The sequence below is a fragment of the Myiozetetes cayanensis genome, unplaced genomic scaffold (assembly GCF_022539395.1).
Source record: "Myiozetetes cayanensis isolate MyiCay16 unplaced genomic scaffold, myiCay2020 scf3, whole genome shotgun sequence".
NCBI lineage: Eukaryota > Metazoa > Chordata > Aves > Passeriformes > Tyrannidae > Myiozetetes > Myiozetetes cayanensis.
The window spans coordinates 47,016,819-47,044,678 of record NW_026087521.1 but is presented as its reverse complement, the minus strand read 5'-3'; the positions used below and the strand labels follow the sequence as shown (position 1 = coordinate 47,044,678).

At 35.8% G+C, this 27,860-nt stretch overlaps 1 protein-coding gene across 4 annotated transcripts in view; it reads left to right on the top strand.

The window, feature by feature from the left end:
* The window catches only part of ANKS1B (ankyrin repeat and sterile alpha motif domain containing 1B), a 420,494-nt gene that overhangs the window by 146,989 nt on the left and 245,645 nt on the right, over positions 1-27,860 (top strand). For all 4 annotated transcript variants that reach the window (XM_050323424.1, XM_050323422.1, XM_050323423.1 and 1 more), the window contains exons 11-12: positions 1,863-1,999; positions 16,303-16,483. In XM_050323424.1, the coding sequence (XP_050179381.1) occupies positions 1,863-1,999; positions 16,303-16,483 (318 nt within the window). The remainder of the gene's footprint in view (positions 1-1,862; positions 2,000-16,302; positions 16,484-27,860) is intronic.

Genomic DNA, 27,860 nt, shown 5'->3' with positions numbered 1-27,860 from the left:
GAAATAAATTACTTCAGATTCAAGATTTCTGTGCACATTTGCGATGATTCAGGAAGAACTAACTGACCTGTGTGTTAAGACTGCATACCTAAAGGACTGGCAATTTCAATAAGATACTTTTCAAAAGAGTTGGACTTGTCTGTTTCTGTGACAGGGAGGGAGGGTGACTGTCAGATGTCAGGTAACACCTGAGGTTATCTACAGGATGTGTCCATTCTTGATGTGTGCCAAACTGCCATCTGAACTTTTGTTTACACTTTTGTTAAGTGTAATGGTATTGCTGAAACATTCCAGCCTGATGTTATTTTAGAAGAATAATTTGTCAGTCTGTATTTGATTAGAAACTTAAAGACCTCATCCAGTTACGTAGTGTTTCTGCAGGAAGTATATCTTAGTATCATCCATGCTTTCACTGTAAGTGTGAAAGACCATGAAGTCTCAGCTCTTGCAACTATTCCTCTTTATCCTATGTTAATGTAACTGGGCATTTCCTTCCCTTTGATCTCTCTGTTACACTTCCAAGAATTCTTTCAGGTCAGTAGGGAGAAGCTTCTGTCATGGCTTTCACAGCGGTGTTTCTGACTTGTGCAGATGGAGGAGTTTATGTGTGTACCTGCAGAAGTTGGTCAGGCAAAAATTCTCCAGCTTAAGAGAATTGCTTTTGCTTGTTGGTGTTCGGGTTTTTCCGGAGATGATTTATCCATAGAGTGGAAGCACATGTTGGAGAACCACTGCAATCACAAGTAAATGGTTTTCTTCTGTGAACTCTACAGGTTGTCAGTTGAGGCCCACACACATAAGATTTGAATGTAATCATTGTCTTAAAGCAGAGCTGCAGCTGTAACAGCACATTTAGGAGCATGGAGCACATGTCTTTGTGACTCACAAAGAAAGGTAATCTATGAATTCACAGACACGATGAAGATAGATAGCCGTGCACAGGCAATGACATTTTTCCCAGAATCTGAACTAAAGCATTTCTTTACTGATACAATTCTAAAGGTGTGAAGTAATGTGGAGTTTTTGGCCTCCTGCTAAGTCATTCTAGTGCTCGGCTACTATCACAGCTGGGAACCTATTTTATAGTCCTCTCTATACTCTGATCTGATTTTCACTAACTTTACTTTGATCAAAAAACTAAGAACATTTAGAGAAAGTAAGAATATTTTAAGTCCTTTCAATGGTCCTTCACAGTGCCATAAAAGTGGTAAGAGCAAAATATGACCAAACAGCACTTTCCCATATAAGTGCACATGTGTAGATATTTTTAAGCCATGTGTAGATTATCTAACTGAGATACTGCTGGAAAGGTAGCTAGTGCCATGCAGAGCTCTGGGGAGGATGCACATTTTAATTGAGAAACTGAGTACATTTTTATGTAATTAATGTTTACTGGTCAGTTACACTGATCACAATGTTCAGGAAAGCAGTTGATGACGTCTAGTAGCATGCTCTGATTTGAATATGTGTTTATATAACATGTTGGACTGGGTTGTATGTGTTAGGATTTTCCAGGATGAGGTAGGAGTTGTGTTATGAATCTCCCTTTCAAGTCACCCCTGTTATAGTGGTAGTATTTGGATTCACAGTCGCTAATGCAAGATAATGGAAGTAAAATATTTGTGCTTAGTTTCCACTTCATTTTGTTTAAGTACTGAGAGAATGGTGTGTCTTGCCTTAACATAGAATAAATGTATGCGCTGACAAAATAAGTGTAGATATGCGATATATTCCTCAGCAAATATATTTAAATTGTAATAGGCTTTGTAAGTTGAAAGAGCGTTCTGTTTTCAAAATTGTTTTTCTATTTTAAAATGTATGAAGCATTTGTAAATTCACGTAAATTATATTTTTGTTCGCAGATAATGCACCTCAGGTAGCAATTACCACACCAGGATCCGGTAACCATAGAAACAGCTCTACAGGCCCAACACCTGACTGCTCTCCTCCATCACCAGACACTGCACTTAAAAACATAGTGAAAGTTATACGTCCTCAGGTAGGTGCTTGCCATAAGCAGCCTCTCATTAGTTGTAATTTTTGCTTCAACAGCAGGCTACGATGCATGCGTTCTAAGAGAGTGTTATCACTTTACACATGTGAGTAGGTCAAAGACAGATAAACAGAACACAAAATATTTTTTGTATTTAAGAAGCAATCTTGATAGTAGGAGAAGATAAAATATTTTATGAGTGAGCCCAAATGTACACGGAGCTATCAGTACATTTTTCTTGTACCACTAATGATGAAGTCCGTATGCAATATTTTGTAATTTTACGTACTGTTAGTTTTCTTTCCAGTATATGTTCTGATTTTATCACTATTAATTCCATATTGCTTTTTCAGGTTTACTTTCCTCTTTCTGCCTCTCCATTTACATGAACTTATAATATTTCATAACTTCTTTGGTTTACCTTCCCATATAGTATTTTTTCTCAACTTTCATCCTTCCCAACTATCCAAGATGCACAATTCATGGGAAACTTGAGTGCTCCTTATGATTCTTGAAGGAGTGCAGCCTTTAAAAATAAAAACTTTACAAGAAATACATCTTAGAACTGGAGTTGGTAGTATAGAGGTAATCAGCACAGAGCAGTTTATTTTAGAATCACAGGATCGTGGGATAACATATATCAGAAGAAACCCTTGGGATGATCTAGTTCCTTGTTTAAAAAACTGTGACATTAGGTGTGCCAAAGCTAGTTGTGACAACTGCATGATTAATTGAATAATTGTGAAACTTTTTGGTGTGAACCAAAAGAACTTCTATTCCTCTCCTACCAATTATTGGTTTCAAATGCAACCATCTGTTCTTTATTGCTGAGCTGCAACTGAGCCACTCTGATGCTGGTGATGTATCATCAGCATGTCGCTGGCATTTGTTTTATTTGAGAAGTAAGCTGATGGATAGATGATATTTTTAGAAGAATTATGTTGGACAGATTGTTTTGGTACCACACAACTGAGTGTGTTACAATGTTGGAGGTGAATCTTCCTTTCCATACTCATTGGAGCACACAGTTCAGCAAGTCTTGCAAAACTGAAGGTTATCACTAGGTTTACTAACCATTTGTGTCTAGGAGCCCTTGGGTTTCCAGTGGCTGACATTGTCACTGCACAATAATTCTAGTGACTGGTGGGTGCAGGCTGTCCTTCTCTTGACACTACCATAGTTTGGGTTCCACATCCTGGTTTAAATCTAGATTGCAGGAGGTCTAAAATAACAGTTTCTTCTCCTTTTTTCTTTTTATAGTTGTTTCTCACTTTGCTTGTTCCTGTAGTGTCTCTGTCCCTCCCACCCTACATCAGTATAGTACTGAAATGTCTCCTTCCCTCTAAGCTGTTTTTTATAGCAAACAAACAGAAAGGTATTGGAATATTGTTGGAACAAGCTGTTGTGTGATAGCTTATTGAAAATAGCATTTAAAAAGCTGTTTCCATCATGATATTGCCAACAGATGGACCCAGAACACTGAATGGTGATGTTCTCCTGCTATTAACTCTGAATGGATTCGGCAGATTCTGGGGAGCTATTTTCAAATTTAAATCATATCATTTACTGACTCCCAGCATTCTCATCGTTTTACAGAACAAAAACTAGCTGTGTGATATATATGGTCAGAACTTTACCACATTTTCTAAAATGTCTCTCATGTGGCCCTACATGTGGTGTGCTTTCTATACAGAAAGCAACAGCAGAAAGGCACATGTAGACTAGTGCATAATGTATGTTGTAAGTCTGTGTGCTAATACACGAGAAGTTGGATACACCATAGCATTCAGATACCATGTGTTTAGTCCACATCCCCTCAGTATTCTTCTTTGGTTTTGTTTTTGTTGCTTATCTGATCACCTTCCCCCAAGATCTCAACTGAAAAATTTAGACAAAGAAGTTGTAGATATTTGCAATGTGCTGTTTGCTAACCACTAGCTTTAATTCTGCCGGCACATTTAATTCCTTTATTCCATTCAATTAAATGGCAAGCTCTTTGAAGGTTAGCACAATGGGATTCTATTCCTGACTGACCTCTCATCACTCATGTAAAACTAATGAGTAGTGTTACACAATGTATGCAAAATAATTAATTTTCTGTTGGCTGCCAGGGCCTCTTTGCATTTTTCTAGCAAAATAAATAGATTTTGAACAGATCTAAGCCAGGGATAATACAAATTTCCAAAACAACTGTCACTCCTTTCCCTTTTCATGTCCAGCAAATCCAGCACAGGAAAGTGCCAGTGAGAGGCAGAATGCGAAACTCTTCAGCAGCCTGCTTTGCTATAGGTGGGCTTTGGCAGCTGGGATGAAACTGCCAGGGAAGTCTGGCCTTTCAACCATCATTTTTATTTTAATTTATAACCTTATCTTTCCTGAAGAGTTGTACATGTAATGGTTTACTAGCTGTGAGGAGAGACACTGTGTTTCTGTCTAAGCAGGACAAGAGGATATAGTCTTAAGCTGCACCAGGGAAGGTTTAGGTTGGACATTTGGAAGAATTTCTTAACAGAAGGGGTGATTAGACATTGGAATGGACTGTCCAGGGAGGTGGTGGAGGTGTCTGGTAAAATCAAACCATCTCTGGAGGTGTTTAAGGGAAGACTGTATGTGGCATTTAGTGCTATGGTCTAGTCAACATCATGGTGTTCGGTCATAGGTTGGACTCAGTGATCTCAGAGGTCTTTTCCAACCTAATTGATTCTGTGAACTAGCAGCAGAAAAACCCAAAGATTCTTTCCTCCCACCAGTCTGGTGAGGACAGCTGGTGGCAGAGAGGGGGAAAAAGAGAATTCTGAAGTTTGAAGGGAGAGGTGGGGATCATTCTACATCTTTGTCCTTTTCTTTCTAGGAGTGTGTGCCAGCATATATATAGGCTTTAGCATGTGACAGGTTTTGAAGATGTTTGTGTGAATGTGAGGTTTAGCACAGCGCAGTGCCCTCTCCTCACAGACTGAGTGCATCTTGTGGGGGCCCCTGTCAGCTACACGTGCTTCATGGGGTCCCTGAAGAGGAGGGAGGCTGTGATGCTGCACTGACAGCCCACAGGGTGAAAGTACCGTAGCTGGGAAGTGTGAGACAGGAACAATCTCATACACAAAGGGTGGATCATGGACAGTTAAGGGATTCCTCAGAGTAGACTCAAAACTTGTTTTTTTCATTTTTCTTCTAGTTCTCTCTTAACCTGGCCCTAATTATTCCCTTCTTATATAAAAAATATACGCTATCCCAAGACCTGGCTGGGAATTCAATTTTCCCCCAACTTTTCACTCACTTTTCTGAAAATTTATCCTTTCTTCAATTAATTATGATTAATTTTGCGATGAGAAACCTGCAGTTTGTTGTGACCCTACCACTTGTCCCTTATGAGATCCCATTGCTCTATAAAATCTATTTTAAACTCTCTTGGGATATGTCTCAACTATTCAATTCAGTGTAATATTACTAAAGCTGAAGACCATTTTAATGGAAATGGTTTATCTCCCTGGCACAGTGCAATACTCTGGAGGGATAGTAACTGAACTCTAAGAAACAGTATTAGGTTCAGTGCCACTGTGCCACCCACCTCTACTACCTTCAGTCCTGAAAATGGCACACTTAACAGTATTTCAGGGATTTGTGTACTCTTTTAGCTGTGCACCTTAGCTAAGGCTTGTACTTCTGCTCTAGCATTTTGCAAATATATTTCTTGTTTTCAAATTTTCCCATGGTGAGTCTCTGAAAAGAAGGGTTTGTTGAAAAGTTACTTGTATGCAGAGAAGAAGTAAACAGAATGTAACTCAGGTTTTTAATTGCTTGATCTTTTTTTTCCTGTATTGTCCAGACAAGACTTACTAAGTTTTTAACTCATGAATTGCTAGTTAGTGAAGACTTTGAGAAAATAATACACTTTCAGGTTAAAGATACATGCCTCTGTGCAGTATACTAACAGTACATGGGATCAAAAATGATGATGTGGTAGGAGACCAAGTAGGTAAAGTCTCCTTCAAGTTCTAACTCAGTTGTGTTAGTACATGTAGTCAAATATAACTGATCAGACTGGAATTTTAGTAAGTGATAGTTAAATTGAGCTTGTTCTGTCAGAATTCCTAAAACTCTCAGTTTGAATGAAGCCTGAACAAAGTTGGGCTGCTTGTGATGCTTCATGTGTTTTTTGTATTAGCTACTCAGTTTAATGAGATTCTCCTTACTTATTTACTTGTTCAGCTCCATTTGAACAAATAAGCTATATCCATAGAGAAAGGAAGACAACCTTTATTTCCTAAGAGACTATTTCTTTTACTGGTGCTATTCACTTGTGGGTCTTGGGCCAATTCTCATAAAACTGAATTCTGACTTCTCACCTTTAAATTTGCTTATTACATGTAGTCCAGCATTTGCATATTCTCTTCTTGTCGTTTTAAGATATGTTTCAAATGGCTTACTGTAGGTACAGCTTTTGATGTCTAAATGTGGATTATTTTAAAGTTACTTTGATTTTATCTATCATGAATTAGTATTTTCCTCATTTTATGTGAATAACTCAGTTTCCTAAAAGTGTTGTTTCAATGATATAAAGAGAGTTTTTGGTAGAAAGACAAAGAAACAGAGAATTTCAGGATTCCTGACATGATGAAATTTCATCATCTAGTTCTTTCTGGTTTTATTGCCAAGATATGCAATAATCTATTCATTATAATATTTTTTTTTCTTATGGATTTGGATGTTCTGTCTTTATGTTAATAATTTTTTTTCTATTTATCTTTTCTAAACCTCTTTGAAGAAATTTACAATTTAATCTGTCTTTCCTCATTTGTCTGGATAAGACATCTATCAATATAACAGAAGCTAATAGTTTAAATATTAGAGGACAAAAGAAATTGTCTCATTTTCCTGCAAGTGCTAATAGAATCCTGCAGGACATGTGTAGCCTCTGATAGATCTATCCCACTTGTTTGGGCTACGAGGTGTACAACTATTTTGTTCATGCACAGTGAGCCTGTCAAACCCGTGTATATGTGGTTCATCTAGGCATAGGGAAAGATAGGGACCATGACATTCCACTGCCTGTGTCAGCCTGGACATAAATGGACAGACTAGCTGTTAGGAGATACGTTCTCCAGAGCCTGTCTAGTTCACTTAAAAAGTGGTAGTAATTTATGTTCAATTAATTTTTTTTTTCCAGATAGGTGCAGGAATTACTTTGAACACAAACAAACAAACAAACCATCTTAGAGGAAGCTCTGGAAAATCAGTTCCAGAAAATAAATTTTCGGAACTAGTGGTTCCATAAAAAGGATTTTCAAGTGGATTAGTGTCACTACTTCCCCATGGTGAAACGGTGAAACTCTTTCCACCTGGTTTCTCCCCTATGCTGGGACCTTACTGCAGTATCCTTAGTTGTTCACAAATGAAATGCATGCCTTGTCACACTTAGCTTGAATTGGCACATACTGTGTCTGCCAGCTGTTGCACCTGTGCACAAGAACATGAGAACTCGTTGCATCTACTGAACTTGTTTTGCAACACACAAAAAAAATCTGTTTTGTTACATTTTATCATAAAAAGGAGGGCTGGTGAACACAGTTATGCAATAAATTCTCTGCACTCACTTACTGAATGAGATCACAGTACAGCTGGGGTGCAAGGACTTTCTTTCTCCTATGAAATGCTTTCTGTGCTCAGCTCCACTTACAACTTGCTCAACCAACCAGGGCATAACCAGGAAAATTGCCATGGAGAAATGCTGAGCAGGCACACTGTGCTTCCTCTTCAAGTGCACACTCCTTTTTCTGCTATGTTTTGGTACTGAACTTCGTGCAACCATGTGCAGTGTCCTTGCTTAGCACAAGAGGTAAATAAGACTTTAAAAAACTTTACTGAGAGTAATGATTTTTGTGGGGGATCAAACCCATCATATTCAAGGTATAAGTCAGCCCTGTGTATGTGCTTTAATGAAGTTCTGGAAGGTGCTGAGCATTCCCCAAACCCACTAAAATAAAGGTGTATTTTACAGTCCACAGACAACTAGTTTTGGCCCTCCTCCTTAGTGTGCCTAGTCTGGAGTTTTATTCTGGATTCTGTAGTGTTTCCAAGGTTGCATGTATCTGTTGCACTGCAGACACATTAAGGTAGTTGGCAGCAGTCAGTGTCCTTGATTCTAGGTATGGAAATGAATTTCAGAATATTCTCTATGTGACAGAGAATGTCTATATAAATCTATTGCACACAGTTTGATGTATTCTCATTCAAATGATGTTGAAATGAATAAACAAAGAAACAATCAGATATATAAAACTCCTAAATAGCCCTTTAAGAAAAGGAGGACAAAACAAAGTAAGAGGTATACTGTCAGTGCCATTAAGATGTGGTTAGCAATTCATCTATGCATGACTGAAAACAGGACAGACATTAGGAAATTATTTTAATCTGGAATACTGAATATCAAATACAAAAAAAAGGTTGTGGTTGGAATTGTCTCACAGAACTTACTCCTACACACACACCCCCCTCACACACTCACACACTCCCCCACTCACCCATTTTACCACAGAATTAATTGGTAGAAGACATGTAACAGCTCCAGAGGAGAATATTAGGGAAAAAAAATTCCTTGGAGCATAATGGATGCTTTGTGACTACTTAATAACAACATTAAACAAAAGATTATTAAAGAGATGCATTGTAAGAGATCTCCTTTGACAAGTAACTGTAAAATATAATTCTGTTTAGATTATTTTAATTAGAGCTGAGATAATATGAAAACATAAACACATCTATCCAGTACACAGTACTAATGAAAATGGCAAACAGTGTGTGTGAGTGCATTTAATTACAGGTTCAACAGGATGCTAAAACACAAGTATAAATTAAAGCAGAATACCACTCTATTGTGAAGAGTGTTAAGTTTTTAGAGTATCACTTGTACATGCATATGTCTTCCTTGGTTGAAGTTGGTTGCTTACCTGGAGAGATTCTCTAGGCTGCGATTCCCGATTCAATGTAAACATAAAACATGCACAGAATAAAACATTTTTCCTATCTGAACTTGAAACAGACCACGTGAAATATTGAGCATAAAGGTAGTTCGGATACTGAAAGTTGCATACAACACTAGTAAAATGGGCTTTTAGCTCTGTAAGGTTGTCATCTATGCTGTTTAATTGTTGACATGGTCCTGCGTGTAATTTTGGTCCTATGCCCTTCTCTTTCTCCAAACGTATCTACTTTTGGGCCTGATTTGGGAATTGAGTGGACCAAACACCATTCCTGGTAGGTAATTCTGCTTTGAAAAACCCTTCTCTGACACCTACTGAAGTTTAATGGTAGGGATGTGAATAAATCCATACCAGTTGGCCTGCCCTATTACACATAGTACTTGAAAATAGTAACACACTCAGAATTTGGAAGATTAAAACCTTACCTGTAGTGCCTTGATGGGTATCTCACCAGATTCTTAGCACTTTCCTTTGTTTCTGTGTAGTATGGGATGGTTTTGAGCACTTTAGTTGTTCACTAATCCTTTATCATCATCTGAAAATACACCCCATTTTCACACATGCATATTCTCTGTAGCATGCAGCTTACAAAACCAACCATCAGCTTGGACCTTCAAAATTTTTGATATAAAAATATCATGATATAAGCAGTTTTCATAATCTGCACATCAAAATGGGGTGTTACTAACAGCTGGAAGCTCAGCTTTTCTGAAGAAAATGGCCTTACATCCTTTTTCCAAATGTTTCAGGCAAAACAACACTTTTTCTTTTAATCTGAAACTTAGGAAATTTTAGTAGCTGAGACATCCTTCTTATTTATCAAATTTATCTGTTGCAATTTGGAGCTCATTTCAACCAGTGTATGTAGGTATAGTGGTATATCTTCAAAATCTGGTCACATCTGTCAAGAAGGGAAACCTCTACAAAGGTGTTGCAGTTTTTAGCATTCAGGACTGCTACTCCTCAGAACCCACAGCTGCAGTATACTTGCAATTAAAATAAAAGTAGAAGGCCAGGAAAATGGAAACTGGGAGTAGATCAGCTTTTCCCCATATTTATTTCCAATCTGATTTGTCATCTGAGATAAGACCACAGGTAGAAGGAGGCAACAACCCTCTAATGTTTAATTACGTACTCCAGTGGAGGGCTCCTAAGGCAGGAGCTGGGATATCATGCACAGAGGAAAACAGAAAGCGTTATGTCTGTGTGGTACCTGGAGTCACATGGCATGACTTCCTAACCACAGGCTACAGGAAAAAAGCTGAGTCTGTACCATTCTTGAGCATGTCAGTGGCAGTGGAATAATCAAAATGTGCTGATGGGCCATGAGATTACTGAAAAGAAGTATGCACTTGCTGCTCATGCAGGATGCAAGTGGTGTTCTGTCTCTAAATTAAAAATCAGTCAAACAGAACTTTCTAGGACTTTGACACTATGATGCCGTTAAAAATTACAGAACACATAATGCTCTTAGTATTGAAAGGGTCTATATTTAAAAAACAGTTAAAAGTTATTTTTTTCCTTTTCTTCTTCATTTTTCTTCCTCCCCCCAACCCCCCTCTCCGATCCTGTAAGCTCCCTGGTGTGGCTGCTTGGGATGTATTACTTACCAGACTGTGTAATTTCTACTTTCTACTTTTAGACTAAATTAAGATGTTGGGAAGTAAAAACAGGAATGTCAAGATGGGTGCTGAAACTGCTTGTATTTTTAATTTTTGTCATAATTTAAGATAAGGTTCTGTGAAATGAAAAAAGAGAAAATTATATTACTTTATTAAAAAGACATTGTGTCTTCAGCTTGTTTAATGTGGTATTTTGAGGTTTGACAGAATAATTGATTCAGTATTCTAGTAATAATTCAATGTAGTCTTCTAGGTGACATAGATGAATCAAACCCAGATGCACTGTAATCTCCAGTTTTTGCAATTTCAAGGGTACTTGATCACCTTAGTTCAGATCCTATAAATCAAATAATTCTTGGCAGCAGCATTGACTGATGAGAATTTATCAGGCCTGATGATTTTTGCAAATCAAACTGAGGTACTGGAGACAGTAGTAAACAAAGAAGCCTGTCCTGTCTGTCCTATCACAGGCTGTATTTTACCAAGAAATTTATGAATGTTTTGGGCATTTATGTAAGTGTACATGAGGAAAAGAGACAAAGAGAAATAGAGATGGTATGCTGGGATGTTGAGGCAGAAGACAGAAACCATAAAAGTGACGTGAAAGTTGTATTTGAAAGGGAGGACACAGGCTAAGAATTGGATGCATTGAGGGACAGTAAGAGGGATATAGTGACTGATAAGGTCAGTATGAGATAAGGACATTTGGGAGTTTGAGGGACCTTGATGACAAAACAACAGAGAAAGCAGAGAACCAAGTTTTGGAAGACCAAGTAGAACTGGAATCAGCAAGGATACTGTGAAGGGTATTTTAGAGTAACATAGGTAGTTATGGAAGGAATGTCACAATAGATAGGAGAAAACAGAAAAAGAAAGGTGCCCACAGATGTTGTGGATGCCCCATCCCTGGAAGTGTTCAAGGTCAGATTGGACAAATGGCCTTTAAAGACCCCTTCCAACCCAAACCATTCTGTGACCCTATGAAAGGGGAAATGAGAGCACAGAAAGAGAATGGGATTTTAGAAGGAAAAAAGCTGGTGAATGGAAAATTTCTGAAGTAGGAGTGAGCTAAACAGAGAATGGAAAGAATGGAATCATCTGGGCAGGTACCAAAATGCGAGACTTATGTGGCCACATGACTACACTTATAATGTATTATATATGTGAGATGAGCCTGGAGAAAGAGGCTTGCGTGTTTTGATAAGTCTGTATTTTATGTACTAGCAAGAATTTGAGAATGTGGGTTCGGTTCTCTGTCATACATTTTCTGCATGGTATAGTGCAACTGAAACCAGTTTTTACATTATGTAGGGCAGCTGGAATTTGGTAGGATTTGCCAAATGCAGATTTCCTTAGGCTCATTCGTTCTCAGTGGTTTAATAAACCACACATTTGTCCCCCTGGGAAAGCTCTATACCTTAGTTTAGCATCTGTAAAATGGGTCAAGTAGCTTTGCCATAGTACAGACTGTTGTGAAAATCAATTTTTTTGAGGGTATGATGGTGCTATGTGCACAAATCCCAAAGATAAAAGAAGGCAAAGTCACAAGCCTATAGCGTATGTCAAAGCTGGAGAAATATTTTGTTATCAAATTGAGAAAGGAATTTTGCCCTACTTCCTCTGCTAAATGTTGTCAAAAATATTTGAATGATCCCTTCCATGCTCATAGTGTTCCATGCCAGTCATGGTAGCATTACAGAATTTGCATGCAAATTTCATTCATGGAAGCATTAAATCCTTACTTGTCTTTTTAATTTGTATTTTGATGCCTTTCCTGTTTTTGCAGTTTCAAAGTGGTATCTTTCATTGATATATGTTCACTACAGACAAAACAAAAAAATATTCTTCTTATTGGACCTGATTTGAAAGTTATTTAAATCTTGTTCTTGCAGTACCTTTGAAGATATTTATTGGTACATTTTTGCTTTTGCATAGATAGGCTTTCTTCATTAGCTAGATCTGGTATGCTGTTTTAGGATAGTCTAGGGTTTTCTAGGGTGGTATTATGACAATTAAAGTAATAGTTGTGAAGAAAAGTCATAGAAGTAAACATGAGTCATTAAAGAGATTTAAACATAACAAGTAAATTAAACACATGAATGTAATGAATATAAATCTACTTAAGGACAAATTTGCATGCAGCTATGTAGCATACATATTGGGGTGAACTTAAACCATAAGTATGCTACAGTTTCACAAGAGTTATCTAAGCATGTCCAGACCTTTTGAGTAGTACAGAGAAGGCATGTAATGACCGACAAAGCAGGCTGTAAAGAATGAATTAAACATCATCTCTCTGGGACAGAGTTTTGTGTTTGTACAATCTCCACTAGGAGATCTTGACCCCTGACTAAGTTATGGTATTCCGTATAGTAAATAATCTTAGAATTTTTCAGAACCTATCTCAAGAGTTCTTGGTAAATGTAGTTAAAGAGTGGCTTTGGCAGAGGCAATCCATGAAACCAAGGCTTCTGCCAGTAAGGCTGGAATTTTACTTCAGATTCTCAAAAAGGAAGTAAGGTTTCTAGAGTGTGTCTAGATGTGAGCTAGGTGGGGTGTCATAGGGAATCTGCACTGATGGTCAATACCTGCATTAAGAAAAGTGAATTAATACCAAAGTGGCTGTGGTGAACCTAAGTGTTCACTGGACTCTGATGATTTTATTGACTAGATCTCAATTGACTGTTACAGGAGCTTAAATACCTAGTGTAGATGTATATATCTATGCTGTAAATTTAGTTATTTAAATCTGGAATGGAATTTAATCCTACATTTCTACTATATTTTTTTGTGCAAATGGTACTTCAGAGAGATAACAGCAGAGGGATGCAATCAACACATACTGGTTTACTGAGTCTCTTTTGGCATATATTAGTGAACAATTAGTGTACTTATAACAGCATAACATTTTACAGGACCCAGCAAAAGTGCAAAAGGCTCCTCTAGTTAGCTATAAAAGTTCAGATGCTACATTCCTCTGTAATTACATAGGAAAATTATTGGGACATGTTAACAGACAGACCTTGTTAACTCCAAACAATATAGCAGAAGTGTAATGCTGTAGAGTAATAGAAGCTGAGTGAAGTTCTGTTCAGAATCCTTAGATTGGAAAGACATATTAAAGTGAAATATGTTTCTCTGAATTAATAATAATAATGCCCAAGCCCAAAATAAAATACAAGCTATTTTGTATCACCCAAGTCAGCAGATGGTTGCATTCTAGCACAACAAACATAAAATGTGTTTCTAGCTTCCATAATCGTCTTTGAAAATCACTCTAGAATTATTTTTTATCACTAACCCATGTCTCCAGAAAATAGTTATTTGTTGACAGACACACTTCTAGAACCTGTGAGCACTTGTAAACTAAACTAATCTGTAAAAGAAGCTTCAGAAAAATTTGGCATTTTTTTGTTAGTTTGTTTACCTACTTCCTCTCCTCCTTTCATCCATCAAGTCCTCACAGATGTTTTTTTGTGAAACTTCTAGAAGATACTAGAGTATGTAATACTTGTAGTATGTAGAGCTTGTAATACTACACTTAGGTGTAGTCAAACAACTCATCAGCTTTAAGATGGTAAAAGGCCAAATGGGGTATCAGATTCCTCTATTCTGGCTTCAAGAAAGGGGCACACAGTCAAAGCAGTGGCTGGAGACCTGACTAGACAAAGGCCAGAGCAGTTGCTTTTGAAACTGCTTTGGAAACCATTCCAAGTACCCATTTAGGTAGAAACTGTCTCAGCTAAAGAATAATGAGGAATATGACACATCATGTTAATTGACATGGCACCTTTTCATCTCAGGAGTTAAGTCCTGCAAGTCTACAAAGACACTGTTGCTTGGGAAAGGGCCAGAAACATGCTTCTAAATGACTGGATGTCTTTTTCAGGTTTAGAAATAATTAGGTCATTCATGAATCTGTTGTCTAGCAAAAGTGTGCCATTTAGGTTTAATTAATACTCATGAATGGTTTTGGTTTGATCAGAGAGTTTTTTGGCTCAGGTCCTAAACAATGACTTTCAACTACACTGTTTGATATTGGAGTCTGTCCCTGTTCATTGAACTCTCCCATGAAATTACTAAACCTAAGAGTCAGCCTTTCAAAGCAGAAACTGGCTTTTAATAATTAAAGAAAGTAAATCCCCTCAACAGACCATAGATGAGTTCCAGATGAATGCCCAAAGTTTCCTTTGCAATTTTTCTCAGTTTTAACTGGACACAGTTAATTCTCATGGTGCCTAACGCAACTTTAAGAAATAATCACCATGATACGAACCTAAGTCTGTTTGTTTGGTTGATTTTTTTTCTGACATTCCTATAGAAAGAGTGAATTTTTACTGAAAATTCTGATTTGGTGTTTGAAACACAAACATTGCAGGACTTGTAACCTAAGTAATAAATAGACCACAAAAAACTTTGAAAATTACTTCACTGGGATTGACTGTATTTTAACAGCTAGTTCTAAGTAAGGCATGGTGAATAGCTTCATGGTCCAAGGAAGATCTTATTGCTCTCAAAGACAATAATTTGGTCTTGACACTAATAAGTATAAAATTCTTGACCTTTACAAATATTCTGACCTGTTAAGCTTGACATGCCAGAATAAGAGATAAAGCACCTTTTTCTCTCTTTTTTTCTATTTACTTTTTCCAGCATTAATTATTTAAAGCAGCAGTTCCTGAAAAGTTTTTCTTACTGTTGTGAAATAAATATGCAGACAACAATAAACCTGGATGCAGGGCCTCCTCTCTTCTGGAGGTGTTTTATGTTTCAGGTCATTGGTCTTGAAGTGGCAAGGAGCATCGTGGGGTCAGGATATTTTGAGTATGAAGCTAGATGAGTGCTGCAACAGACTATTTAGCATGACATTGCAAAACAGCAGTGGTCTGTGGCTTATAACCCATGAAATCGAGCATTAAGGTTATGTCTGTATTAATAAGTGGTGCAGTGCAACGGGAACAGGGCTGGGTAGTGAAAAAGTTGTTGCTGATGACACTATATGGATTTAATTTCTACACCTTATGGTGTAGATCCACCCAAAAGAAATGAGTTTCTCATGCTCTGAAGCTACTCTGCAATCCAAAGCCAAACCATTGAGTGGGGTCTGTTCAGATGTTCACTTCAAAAGTAAATGTTTGACATAAGGTAGTACAAAGTTTTCACACTATTCCATGAAAACTCATGAAGAAAGTTTGATTTTTGTGTTTGTTTTTGAGGCTGACACCGTTCCCCTAAGCTTTTAGACATTTCAGTCATTTGAATATTTAAGGCATATTCATAAATGGATTAAACAGCAGAGAGTTGTTTTGGACTGATGAGTGCTTGGTATTATTAAGTAAATTTCATTATACAGGCATCAGCAGGCTAATTGTTTTCCAAGATGTACCCAGCAATGCAGCTGGTGAAGAGTTCCCTTTCTTATCAAAAGATGATTGCAATTATTATATGCAAAAATGTAAAAGCCTACTTTATGTTGAATTAAATTGATTAGAATGAAGACATGCATTTTCACTAATAAGAATTAATTGAAATTTTGGAAGGAAATTATCTCTACACAGCTTGTCACATGCAGTGATTTTTACTAGTATAGCCTTTGAACCAAATAAAAACAGTAAAAAGAGAGAAACCCTAGGTAGATTTATTAAATGGTAAATGAAAATGATACAAAAAGTTTCTATTTTTCATGCCAAACCTTTTATTTTTCTTGTAGCCCAAGCAACGTACATCCATAGTATCTTCCCTGGAATTTCACCGAATGAATCACAGCCACAATTATTTTGAAATCAACTCATCCATTGGCTGTGCAAGTTTTATTTCTACTCCTGCAATCAGTCCAGCTAATTATTCCTTTGGACCTCTGGAATACAGTCTTGAAGAGAAAGAACTTCCAGGTATAGAAAAAAAAACACTTTACTTTGCCTGTCAACAAAACTTTATAAAACCATAGGTCTTTGGCTTTAAGTTGGAATTGCTGTTGTCTCTGGTACTGAAATACATTTATCATAAATACACAACATTATTACTGATGTTTTTCTACTGCTTCACAAAGGGCTCTGATATTTCATGACCAATATTATTAAAACATAGCTTCCCCCCCCCCCGAATGATGTATTTTAAGTACATCAAACCTTTTTTTTACAAACTTGCCTAGAATTTAGGTATTGTAGCTATCTATTTTCATCATTTTGTGGTCAATATAATTTAATAAGAATTTTAAGTTGAAAAAATGTAATTAGAAACCATTATGCAATCACCAGTAAAGATGAGGAAGGGGACATTTCTAGGAAACCTGAGACTGTTTTTGCAGTACTAATGGGATTCATTAAAGCAAAACGTCAGTGTATTTACTCAGATGATAAGAGTTGAACAGAGTGATAGTGTCATCATAACAGTGAAGGTTTTATCTGTAAATAGAAATTTAGATCATGAAAATGCTTTAAAAAAATTTTAAATATTTTCTTTTTCACAGATCAAAACTTCAGGAGTGGGAGGTTGTTGGTAACCCAAGCATTTAGCTTTGTCCCTTCAAATTTCATATGCAAGTTGCTTTATTTAAGCCAAAGTTGTAGCAGAAGAGTATGGTATCTGGGAAAGCTGATGTATTGAAACAAATATCTTTAATAGCTCGTTTATTGGATCTGCAGATGGAATTTTAAAGAGATAGGGTATCTAGGATATAAATAGAAGTAGATTAATGCAAAATAAAAAATAATACAAATGTTGAAATTCAATGCAAGCATATCAATTGGCCTCTGTAGGATTAATCTTGAAATTAGATTAATCTTCTACATTCCTTGTTGATAGGATTTGAAAATTCTCACAATTGTTTCTTTTCAATGATTTAAAAAAATAATTAATTTCATAGCTAGATAAAAGGAAAACTATATTGTTAGAGAACTGTTGTGAAATAAGAGTGAGAAATTCTATCTGCTTTGATAAAGAAAGAGTTTAAATAATCAGGAATTACTCATATTTGTTTTGTGGACTATAATATAATATAATCAAAATTATCTTTGAAACTAGAAGATTGTGTTTATATTCATGGATATAGCAAATCTTTTCAAACTTAACAGGACATAATTAATTCAAATGGTATCTTTTATTTATCTAGGGTATTTTGATTCTTTAGGGCTTTGTGTGTTTTATATTGTTATTGAGTTTTATCTACTATAAATTCTCTTCAGCGATCACAATTTTATTCTGGGTAGTCAAATGATGCTAAATACTTCTTGATGTTTAAAAGCAAAAATAAGAAAACAGAATGACCGTTCATTGGTGTTACATGTTACCTTCTCCAGATTTCTGCTGTTGCACAGTTCTTGTTAAGTTCTTAATAGATTCTGGATTCACTTTAAGATAATCTTTTTTGATTAAATTTACAACGGACTACACTCAGTAACTTCTAATTTTTGCATCTAACTGTGTCTGAAATTGGAACTCATAATCTCATGCTTATTAGAACTAAATGTTTCTAATTTGTGGATGATTTGATTTATGGATTGAGTGAAAGCTGAATTTTCTCTTGTCTCTGCCAAGAAAGCTAAGAAAAAATAACAAAGGCAAAAGCTGTTATCTTAGAATTATTTTAATAATATATAGGATAACAGATTAGAAACAATCTTAGCATGAATGAAAAAAACCAACACTTTATTTTGCTCATTTAATTCCTTTTGACTTCTTAATGATAGATGATGCACTGTAATTCTGCAAGAGACAAGAAGTACTAATGTGGAAAGAGAATAACAAAATCTGGAAAGAACAGATCAAAATAGTCTCTCATGGAAAAGTCTTTGATGCTTGTCTCTTACCTAGGTTGTTAAAAGCTGAACTTTGAATAATAATGGTCAGCAAGGAGCAGTAAAAGCGGTGTTCTGTGTTTTGCTACAGCTTTTCCTGCTTTAGCTAGCTGTTGTTTCTCTGAAAGGTTCCTTGTTCCCTTTCCAAATCTACACTTACATCAATTACAGTTCATCATATGCCTTGATTATAATCTGAATTACCAATTTGTTCTGAAAATTTGTTCTGAAAATTTGTGGAACATCTGCACCTTAAAAGAATGTTTTGTTTAATAATAATTGAGGATTTGTGCACATTTGAGTGTTTTCTCTTATATTATATTCCTGTGTATTGCTTTTTTTTTTTTTTTAAAAAAAAAAAAACATCATCAGCAAGAAGCAGGGAATTCAAGGGTCTTCTGCCTGACCAGAAAGAAAAAATATACAGAAGGAACCTATTTTCATAGTAACTGCAGCTAGTGGTTTTCTGTTTCCTTCCTTGGAACAATCACAGTGCTTTTTACAGGACTTCTAAATCAGGAACTGACATCTAAATAAGGCATTAGTATTTCCCTACTCAATTTCAGTGCTTTTTATGTTTTCTTCAGAAAACTTGCAATGATTCATTAACATTCAGATAAAAATGAGAGATGAATACAACAGAATAATTATTCTGTTTTTAAAATCTTTATCATTTTACCTCTACCTCAGTAATCTACTACCAAAAGAATCATGCTTTTGTAACTACTGATAGCTTAGAGAAAATTCCTTTTTGTGTTTTGTGATTGCAGTTTTACTCTTGGTGTTTGCTAATTCCCTAGATCCCCTGATTTGAAACAGGGATCCCAATTTTTAAGTATATTTCTATCAAGTAGAAGATCACTGAACTCTACCACAGCACTATATTATCTGAGTGACAGCATATGACAACATTTTCTAATTAATTAGCTGGAGAACAGGCCACATATAATGATAAGTATGTGCTTTAGCTTTGGCATCAGCTGGCCTTGAAGAGTAAACAAAACTACATATGTTGCAAGCATGGATGACAGGAGATACCTTAATATCAGGTTGCCTGATATAAGGATAAAGTTCTGTTATTTGTTTTGAACTTTGGCTGGTGGAAGAACCTGCAACAGGTTGATGGAAACTCTTCTCTGTGTGAATGCAGCTTTTGCATGAGCTGTTGTCACAGCTTTATCTGCAGCAAGAACATTGACTTCATAGAAGCATTCTAGAATTCAGAATGAATGATTGTGCTTTTATAGCATTGCATTGCACCTCAAGCTGGAGTGCATATCAGTAATGTCAGCTGCTACATTTACTAGCGTAGAAAGTTACTATACTAAAAGTGAGACTACTCCATTGCACAGGGAAGTCTTTAGTATATGTAACTCTGTCCTGCCAAGATGTAATTTTCTTGATCATCTGAATACATGTTTAGTAGGTGTTCTGTAAGATAACACAAATGAAAAATTAAATACCTTATAGTCAGGTGATTGTTTTGTTTGTGAGATATTCCTCATGTAACTTGACCATGAACCAAGACCACTAGATGTGCAAGATAATTAACTCCAGAAGAGGGCAACCTGGGCTTTCAGGGAGATACCTTTCTAACATAGCTCCACACCTTGTTATATGCATCCCTCAAGATCTCTTGAAATTGTAAATCTTAAAGATTGAAGGTGACAAAATTGTGCCTGTCTTGGTAATATAATATCAGCTTGGCACAATCAACACCTGCAGCTGAAACTGTAACTCTGGATGATTTTCTTTCTCATTTTTGCTTGACCAGTCAGAATAATTATCTTTCTCTAACCCATATAACTTCTTGTCCCGAGCATAATTGGGCCGTGAAATTAAAACGACAGTTCTTCAGACATTCTTGTTCTGTTTCAGATCACAAAATAGGTCTGTACTCAGATGTATGTATGCAGCAAAAATGTCAGCAAATGTCTGAAGGTGATCTCATTACAATCTTCATTTTCAGTCCATGAAAGTCTTTTAAATTTTCAAAAAGTTCTGTATATCATTCATTGTAAAAGAGCGTACAATTTTTTCCTCATCTTTCAGTGGTACTGAAAAGTATTTACTGAGTTTATCTCTTAGTTAGAAAGTCTGCATCCACTGTGGGACCTTAAAGTAGCTCTTACTCTTTTTACATGCCTTATGTTTTGACCGTGAGAAACATTTCATTCATTTAAGAAGGCTACATTTTTCCTTAAAACAACACAAAATGTACAATTCAAGAATTGAATCTTTAGTACATGGGCTATAATTTTTTCTCTTCTACAATGAAAAAGTAATATTTGATTCACATCTTAGATTTCTTCTAGAAATGTCTTCAGATCTTTCTTTACAGTATGTATCAGATGAAATTGTTCTGTCTCACAAGCCCTATTTCTGAAACAAAAGCAGTCCTACTCTTAAAGCCTACAGGTTTGGGGTTTTTTTTCTTTTTTGAGAAAATTAGGAAATTCAGCATATTAGAGTTAGAAACTTGTTTTGGAGGTCTGGTCTAGAAATGGCTGTGTTGCAATCCTAGATACAGTAAAATTTTATTCTGCTGCAGAAATGTTCCTTTTTGTGACCATAGCAAAGTGCTATTTGAAGTAGGTCAAGTATTTGTCAACATTATTTTCTCATTCAAATATCTCATTTATTAAGATCTGATACAAAAAGATCAAACCTGTGATGTTTATGTAGACTCTTCAAACCTTGTTTCTTCAATTACAAAAAGGTTTGGAATTACTAGAATTGAAATACAGAATGAAGGGAATAGAACGCAAAAGAAAATAACTCTTATTGCCAGAACATTTTTTTAGGTGTGCTGTGTGCAAGTTCATGTTTATCTGTTAACAATAACTTTCTAATTAGCAAAAGAAGGCATGGTTGACAGAAAAGGGGAAAATATTGTCTTGTAATGAAATGAGAATAATCAACAAATGCTTTAGATAAAGCATTCTCATCTCCTTTATACAGACACCTGCACCTCCAGTGAGGGAACATCTCAAAAAAACTGGTATTACCAGTCTGTACCAACCTGTCATTGACTGAGAACTATTCTCCAAATGAGATGCCTGAGAAGGTCAAATTCAAACCCTGTCTTCTCTGGTTTTTAATTTTTTTCATCTTCTTGATTACAATGCAACAAATTCTACCAAGGCATCCTTCAAACCACGTTAATTTGAACCTTTCCATCTGTGAAGATCATACGTTTTTTTCCCGTCAATTTATAGCTCAGTACAACTGAGTGCAAATAGTAAGATGTAGCAGAGCAATTTCAGGAACTGCTCCTGGGGATCACACTCACTCAGTACTGTCTCATACAATTTGTTTTTTGTTCTAATTAACTTGTCCAGCAGATGTAGCATGTTCAGGTCTCCTTATGTTGCCCTTCTTTTTGCTGCTTCTAATTCCAGCCTTTGCACAGTTATGCAAGGCAAGATGTGATCTGTCCCATATGAACAGAGAAATGTAGGGTTTATTTATTAATATTACAAACTGTTCTTTGTTAACTATTGTTGTCTTTGCACATTCCATGTACTTCATGAAGGTCATTGCAATTATATTTCAGTGTTAAAAGTATTTCAACATGTCCAAAAATCTGATGGCAGCAGGGTCATGTGAGGCAATGCCTGGAAAGCTGTGGATGAAACTGATTCCTGTCATTCCATTCAAAAACAATACGTGTTTTTGCAATAAACTTGTCTGTGCTACTGCGTACATGAAACATTAGGTGCAGTATACCCCTAAATATCGTACCACCTAAATTTAAAAATAATCTTCTTGGAAGCAGCTATATTATTCCAACTTAAATGTTCATGACAGTGTTACCTAGTCTTCAGTAATGCCTCTACAGTCAGTCTTTTCTCAGACTGAAATGAATTATTTGGACTAAACCACTTAGCTGCTCATGTGAACCTGCTGTCACTAACTATGTGGATGTTCTGATTGCTAAGAAAACAGCAAACTAATATGAAAATAAAACTATTTTTTGCAAGCATATTGAAGGGATAAAACTGCAGATCGAGTCTTGAGGCCCTGTTGTCAGATATAGCACTGGCTGTGTTAATCAAACAAGAAATGACATGAACAGCTTATCTCATTTCAAATCAAATTCTGAACCATCTGGCCACATGTGGATAGGCATGTGTTGAGCCATGTGCATGCCTATCTTTTATTTAAATGGCTATTCTTCACAGGATTTGCCCTTTCCCCCATATTATTTGCTTGCTATGAATAAAGCCAGTTAGCAATTGTTGACAATACAGAGGGGAAAAAATCCCTTATAATATATAATCCCTTTTATATATATATATATATATATATCCCTTTTGGAAACCTGTATTTTTAGGCCTCAGTCTGGCGAGAAGGAGGGTAGGAAATACAACAATGCTGTGATGATGCTGGAGATGAAAATTTTAGAGACTGTCCTAAAATTGGGGAAGGAATACTATGTGTTAGACTACTATCTGGTTCAGGTGTTATCTGTTTCTCAGAATCTTTTTTTACCTCTGAAGTAAGCATAATTTAATATATGTGTGTTTGTGTACATGTCTATTTGCACTGTTAAAATCTTTTACACTTCATTTAGTTGCATACATCCTCTTCCTTGTGAGATACCAGCGCAGATAAATAACAGAGCTTCATCACATCATAAAATGCTTTCCTGTAGAAATAACAGCTATTACAATATTAATTCAATAAAGACTTTTTAAGGATCTTCTTTTGAGGAGCAGGTAATGAATGCAGTTGTTAGAAGCAATATAATTACAAATTTTAGTGTTATATATATCTGATGTAGATGTTTCCAGTTGTAATAATTATCCTGATATGTAAGGTCGAAAAGAAAAATATTTTCTGTAATGTTTCATTTCCAATTCTTAGCCATTTCTATAAGCACAGTAACTACAGACAATACTCATATTTATCTGATTGTCATGTTAGTCAGCTCTTTGCTGGTTTGGTTTGGTTTTTTTACTGAGCTGAAGTCAAAATAACTCATTAACTTGTAGTAGGACCATTTTCAGAGACAGATTGTTTCAGTCTTTGGACTGTCACCATGACGTGTATTGTTCCCTTATCTTTCCATTGGATATTTTGTAAATAAGATTGACCAGCCTGTGGAGAGATGCTCGTGAAAACTTCATCAGTCAGAAGAATTGCCATTGCAAGATGAAGGCAATGAGCAAAGAGCGCTAGGATATTTCAGTTCCTCATAGTATTGTTTGTGGTAAAGTTTTTTTTTTAACTCTGGGAATGCATTTAAACTGATTTTTAACATTCTTTAGAGTATTCTATCTTACATTTCAATCTATTTTTCTTGTGTCTTGTCCTCTTATTCATATTTAATCATTTTTCTGCTTCTTCTCCTTATGAGAATGTTTGTATCTTTCAGAAAGCTTTCTACTGACCAGCTATATTTCTGAGCCCTGTGTGAGATGATTAGACTTGAAGGAAATGGCAAAAACATTCCTGTTGTTTTTTTTTAAGAACTTTCAGTCCTCTGAGTGTACTTAGTCATGTTGAGTTTTAAGGAAAACAAAAAGCTCTCTCTATTGCCTACCACCAGTTTTCATTTCTTCTAAGACTGTTCTGAAATAAGAGACAAGTTTTGTTTCTCTTTCTTACACGAAACTCACTAGATCTTTTTCTTTTTTTACATCCAATTTTAATGCTACTAACATATGAAGTGATAAATCTTTCCCTTTATGTTGTTCCACACTGTATAAAAAATGGTCGGTGTAAGTGGGAAAACAACCTTCTTTACTTGGGTAAATATCCAACGACTAGGGTGGAGTGGGTCTTACTCATTAGCTAATTAAGTAGGTATTTTATAAACAGCTCTAGTTGAACAGCATAAACGTGACACATATCAGAGTACATTGCTGGTGGTAGTATTCTTTTGGAAAATGAAAAGTTGATGCCATTTAGTGAAAGGAGAAACTTGAATACCTGTCTCCTTCATTCTGGAATAGCCACTATAATTTTTTTTCTAAGATGGAGATGGTGCTATGAGTTCTAGAATTTGATTCTGGCCTTGAAATCCCTTTTTGTCACAGGAATCAGTTAATAAATCCAAGACAATTTCATGAATGATTTCAGAATAACTGAGTAGATATTACTATAAATCAAAATGAAGTATTTATGTCTGGGTCTTGCTGTATTGTTGAGTAACTTCTACAGTGCCTAGTTTGATGATTTGTAATTAGATGAGAATTTTATAAAATACCTTATTTAGCACTTGATCATACAAGTTCTGGATATGACTTTTCGATTTGTATTTCTAATTATAATGTAGCTCTAACTGTAAAGTTGAATAAATTGAAAGGGTTTTTTTCCGTTTCTAATTTTTACATAGTGAGGGCTTGATTATTTTCTTAGAGTTATGCAGAGGATTCACTGGGAGTTTGGACTTACTCAGTTGAAGAAGATAGAGACAGATGGCCATGTCTGGGGAAGATACAAAGATGCGCTCTGAAAATATGTCAGAAATGTCAGATACCTGAATGAATAAATTCTCATAAGTTTAGGAAAAACAGAAGGACAAAAAATGAAAAGTTTGGCCTGAGTAAAGTTTTATCTATCCTATACCATATTTGACCAGTTATGAATGCCTTTGGGAAATGTGTAATTACAAAATGAATTTATAGTGACACCTCTTCAGAATGTCATTACAGCATTCAACTATTTGCAGCCCAAGGTCCTCCTAGGCCCAAGTATCTCCTGGACATTTTCTGTGTGTTACGTAACCTTCCTCATTTATGTTCTGTGGATTTGTCCATTCTCCATTGAACCCATTTATAATTTTTGTTCCCAGAAAGAATTTTTATGAGGAGTTCCACATGTAACTAAATATCTAACCACCATGAGGAGGTTGCACCTTTTGTTTCCAGAAATTTCAAAATTCAAAAGGCTGACAAGTGGGTACATTGTTTATGTTTAGAGCTTAATTGTTTATGTTCTAGAGCTTTCATTTATGTGACTGGCACCCAGCAGATTGTGACACCAGTTAATGCCAATTTTTTGCATTTCAGCATCATTGTTCGTAGAACTAAGTTTCTTAATTCCTGAGATACAGATTAATTATCTTTTGGATCATGGCTTTTTTTTTTTTTCTCCCCATTTATGCATATTTTTCTTATATCAAGAAAAAACCTTTGTTAAATCATTTAAAAGGAAAGTCTAATTCTCACCTTTGCTGATGTTTTGTATATCTCATTAGCAGCTATTTACTGCTTGTGTATTTACAGGAATGAAAGTATTAAAGACTTACTCTGTAGTGGCATTATATGTGTTCTTTCTTACTATTTAAGTCACACTGAAGTAACCTGTTAAGAAAGAACACTGGGTCAATCTTGTACAGCTCACAAGGAATAATAGTACTTATCTCCTGTGGATTTTTTTTTGAAAGAAAATATTTAAGAATTGATGCCTCCAGACATTTCTCATAGAATGGCAAGATTCTCTATAATTCTTCCTCCCCACAATCCATTTTGCCAACAGTAGAGGCACCACACATCTCCTGTCATCAAAAAGATCAAACATTGACTTCTACATAGTCCAGCCAAGGAGTTTGTGTCATGCTTCTGATGATCAATAACTTGTGATGCTATCTGCAGTCTCTTTTTTAATGTGTCAGGTAGCTTGTGGCTTTCATAATAGGATCCATGCTTCTGTCATCAGTCAGGCTTTAAGTGACTCTAGACAAGTATGTCCTTGTGCAATTGTTTACAAAATGCTTGCTTATCAAGAAAGAAGAATCTCCATGCAAACTCTCAAGCTATATGTGAAAACTCAAACACATGCAAAAAATAGTTTTGTATTTTTAGTATAACTTTAATTAAGAATCTAGTTTAGTTTAAATACATCTTAGTTGAATTCTCTGGGGTCCAGATGCCCACTTTTTAAAATTTAAATTTCAGTTCTTCTTCAAATATAATGTTCCCCTTGCAACTTTTATTTATCAAAGTATCAAGATATCATATATATGTGTATATATATACATTCATGCTTGAGAGCTGTAATGTTAATGTTTTACTTAGCTTATATGAGTTTTAATCAGAAGAAATGTAGATGTAGGTTTATTCAGTTTCAATGTTCGCTGGATTCCATAGAATACTATAAACCAACACTATAATTGAATAATACTTCAATATTTCAATAGAAAGAATTCAATAACAAGTGATTAAATGTTAATTTAGTATGTTACTAGTCCTTGTGTTTCCCCTAGTAGCCCACTATGGTTGTCATTGGGGATTTCTGTTTCTGTTAAATGGGTTCAAATTATGAAAAATCAACATTTACCTACACAGCAGGCCTCTAAGAGGCAGTTTAATATTGCTGTTACTAAGGCAAAAGTAAAAACTAGGTATCCTTCAAATTAATCCTATATGTCATATACTTGCTAGATCTTAAAATACTTGCTGCAGATGTTTGGTGGCAGCTTCACAATGATGGGAGAACAAATCCTGTGTATTTTCTACAAGAAAAAGTCAACAAAGCTATAGTGCTCATATATATAAGCCTACCTTTATATTTAATTTTAGACATAAGGAAGACACTTCATGATGCACTCCAAGACAGCTCTAGGATATGAACAAACCACCCTTAATAGGAACTGTGGGGAGATTTCCCAGCCAAATTAAAACACTAATGTGGATGCACCTGTAAGCCTTCAGTACAAATTAACTCCTGTTAGCCATGAAAAAATCAGAAGAATGAAACAAACGAGAATGGGAGATTCTGAATGTTTCAACTGTAGAAAAAGCTCCAATTGTCCCTTTTACCGTGTCAAATATCAGAAAGCCTGACTTTTAGGCACAGGTCTTGTATAATCAACTTTATTGTTATGTTTTTCCTTTCTGAGAACAATTCCAGAAATTAAATGTTAAAACCATAAATATTCAATTATTTGAGTTGCTTGCTGCCTAGTCAAGCTATTAGAATAACCCCTGCCTGCTTGCTAGCTGGCTCACAAACCTCAGAAAAATTGAGATGATATTCATAATTGCCTTCGCCTCCCTCCTCCTCTGGAAAGTATTCTGTTCCTTCCTTATAGGCAAGAGAAAGGTGTCACTTATAAAGAAAGACATTGAATCAAAAAATAAAAGAGAAAAACACTGCTGAAAATATATAAGTTCAGGGAACAGGGAAGACTGACTGGTTTTCCCTGTACTACCAGCATTTTGCAGAAATCTAAAAACAGACGTTTTTACTCTGAGCAACATGGACTGTATGGACTATACTACATAGGAGCATAGGATTTAGTTTTGTATCATGGCCCCAGAATAATAAATATTAATCACAATTTCTTTTCATATGATAAAATGATATATGGTCTGTCCGTGTTTTCTTTCCCTTTCTCTGAGCGATGCGCTCCCCTTCAGAGCTTTCCATACTCTAATATTCCTATAGGCAAAAAAACCCCTTGATGATGTAATTCCAACCCAGTGGAACTGACAGCCTGTGTCTGCCTACGTGGTGTGTC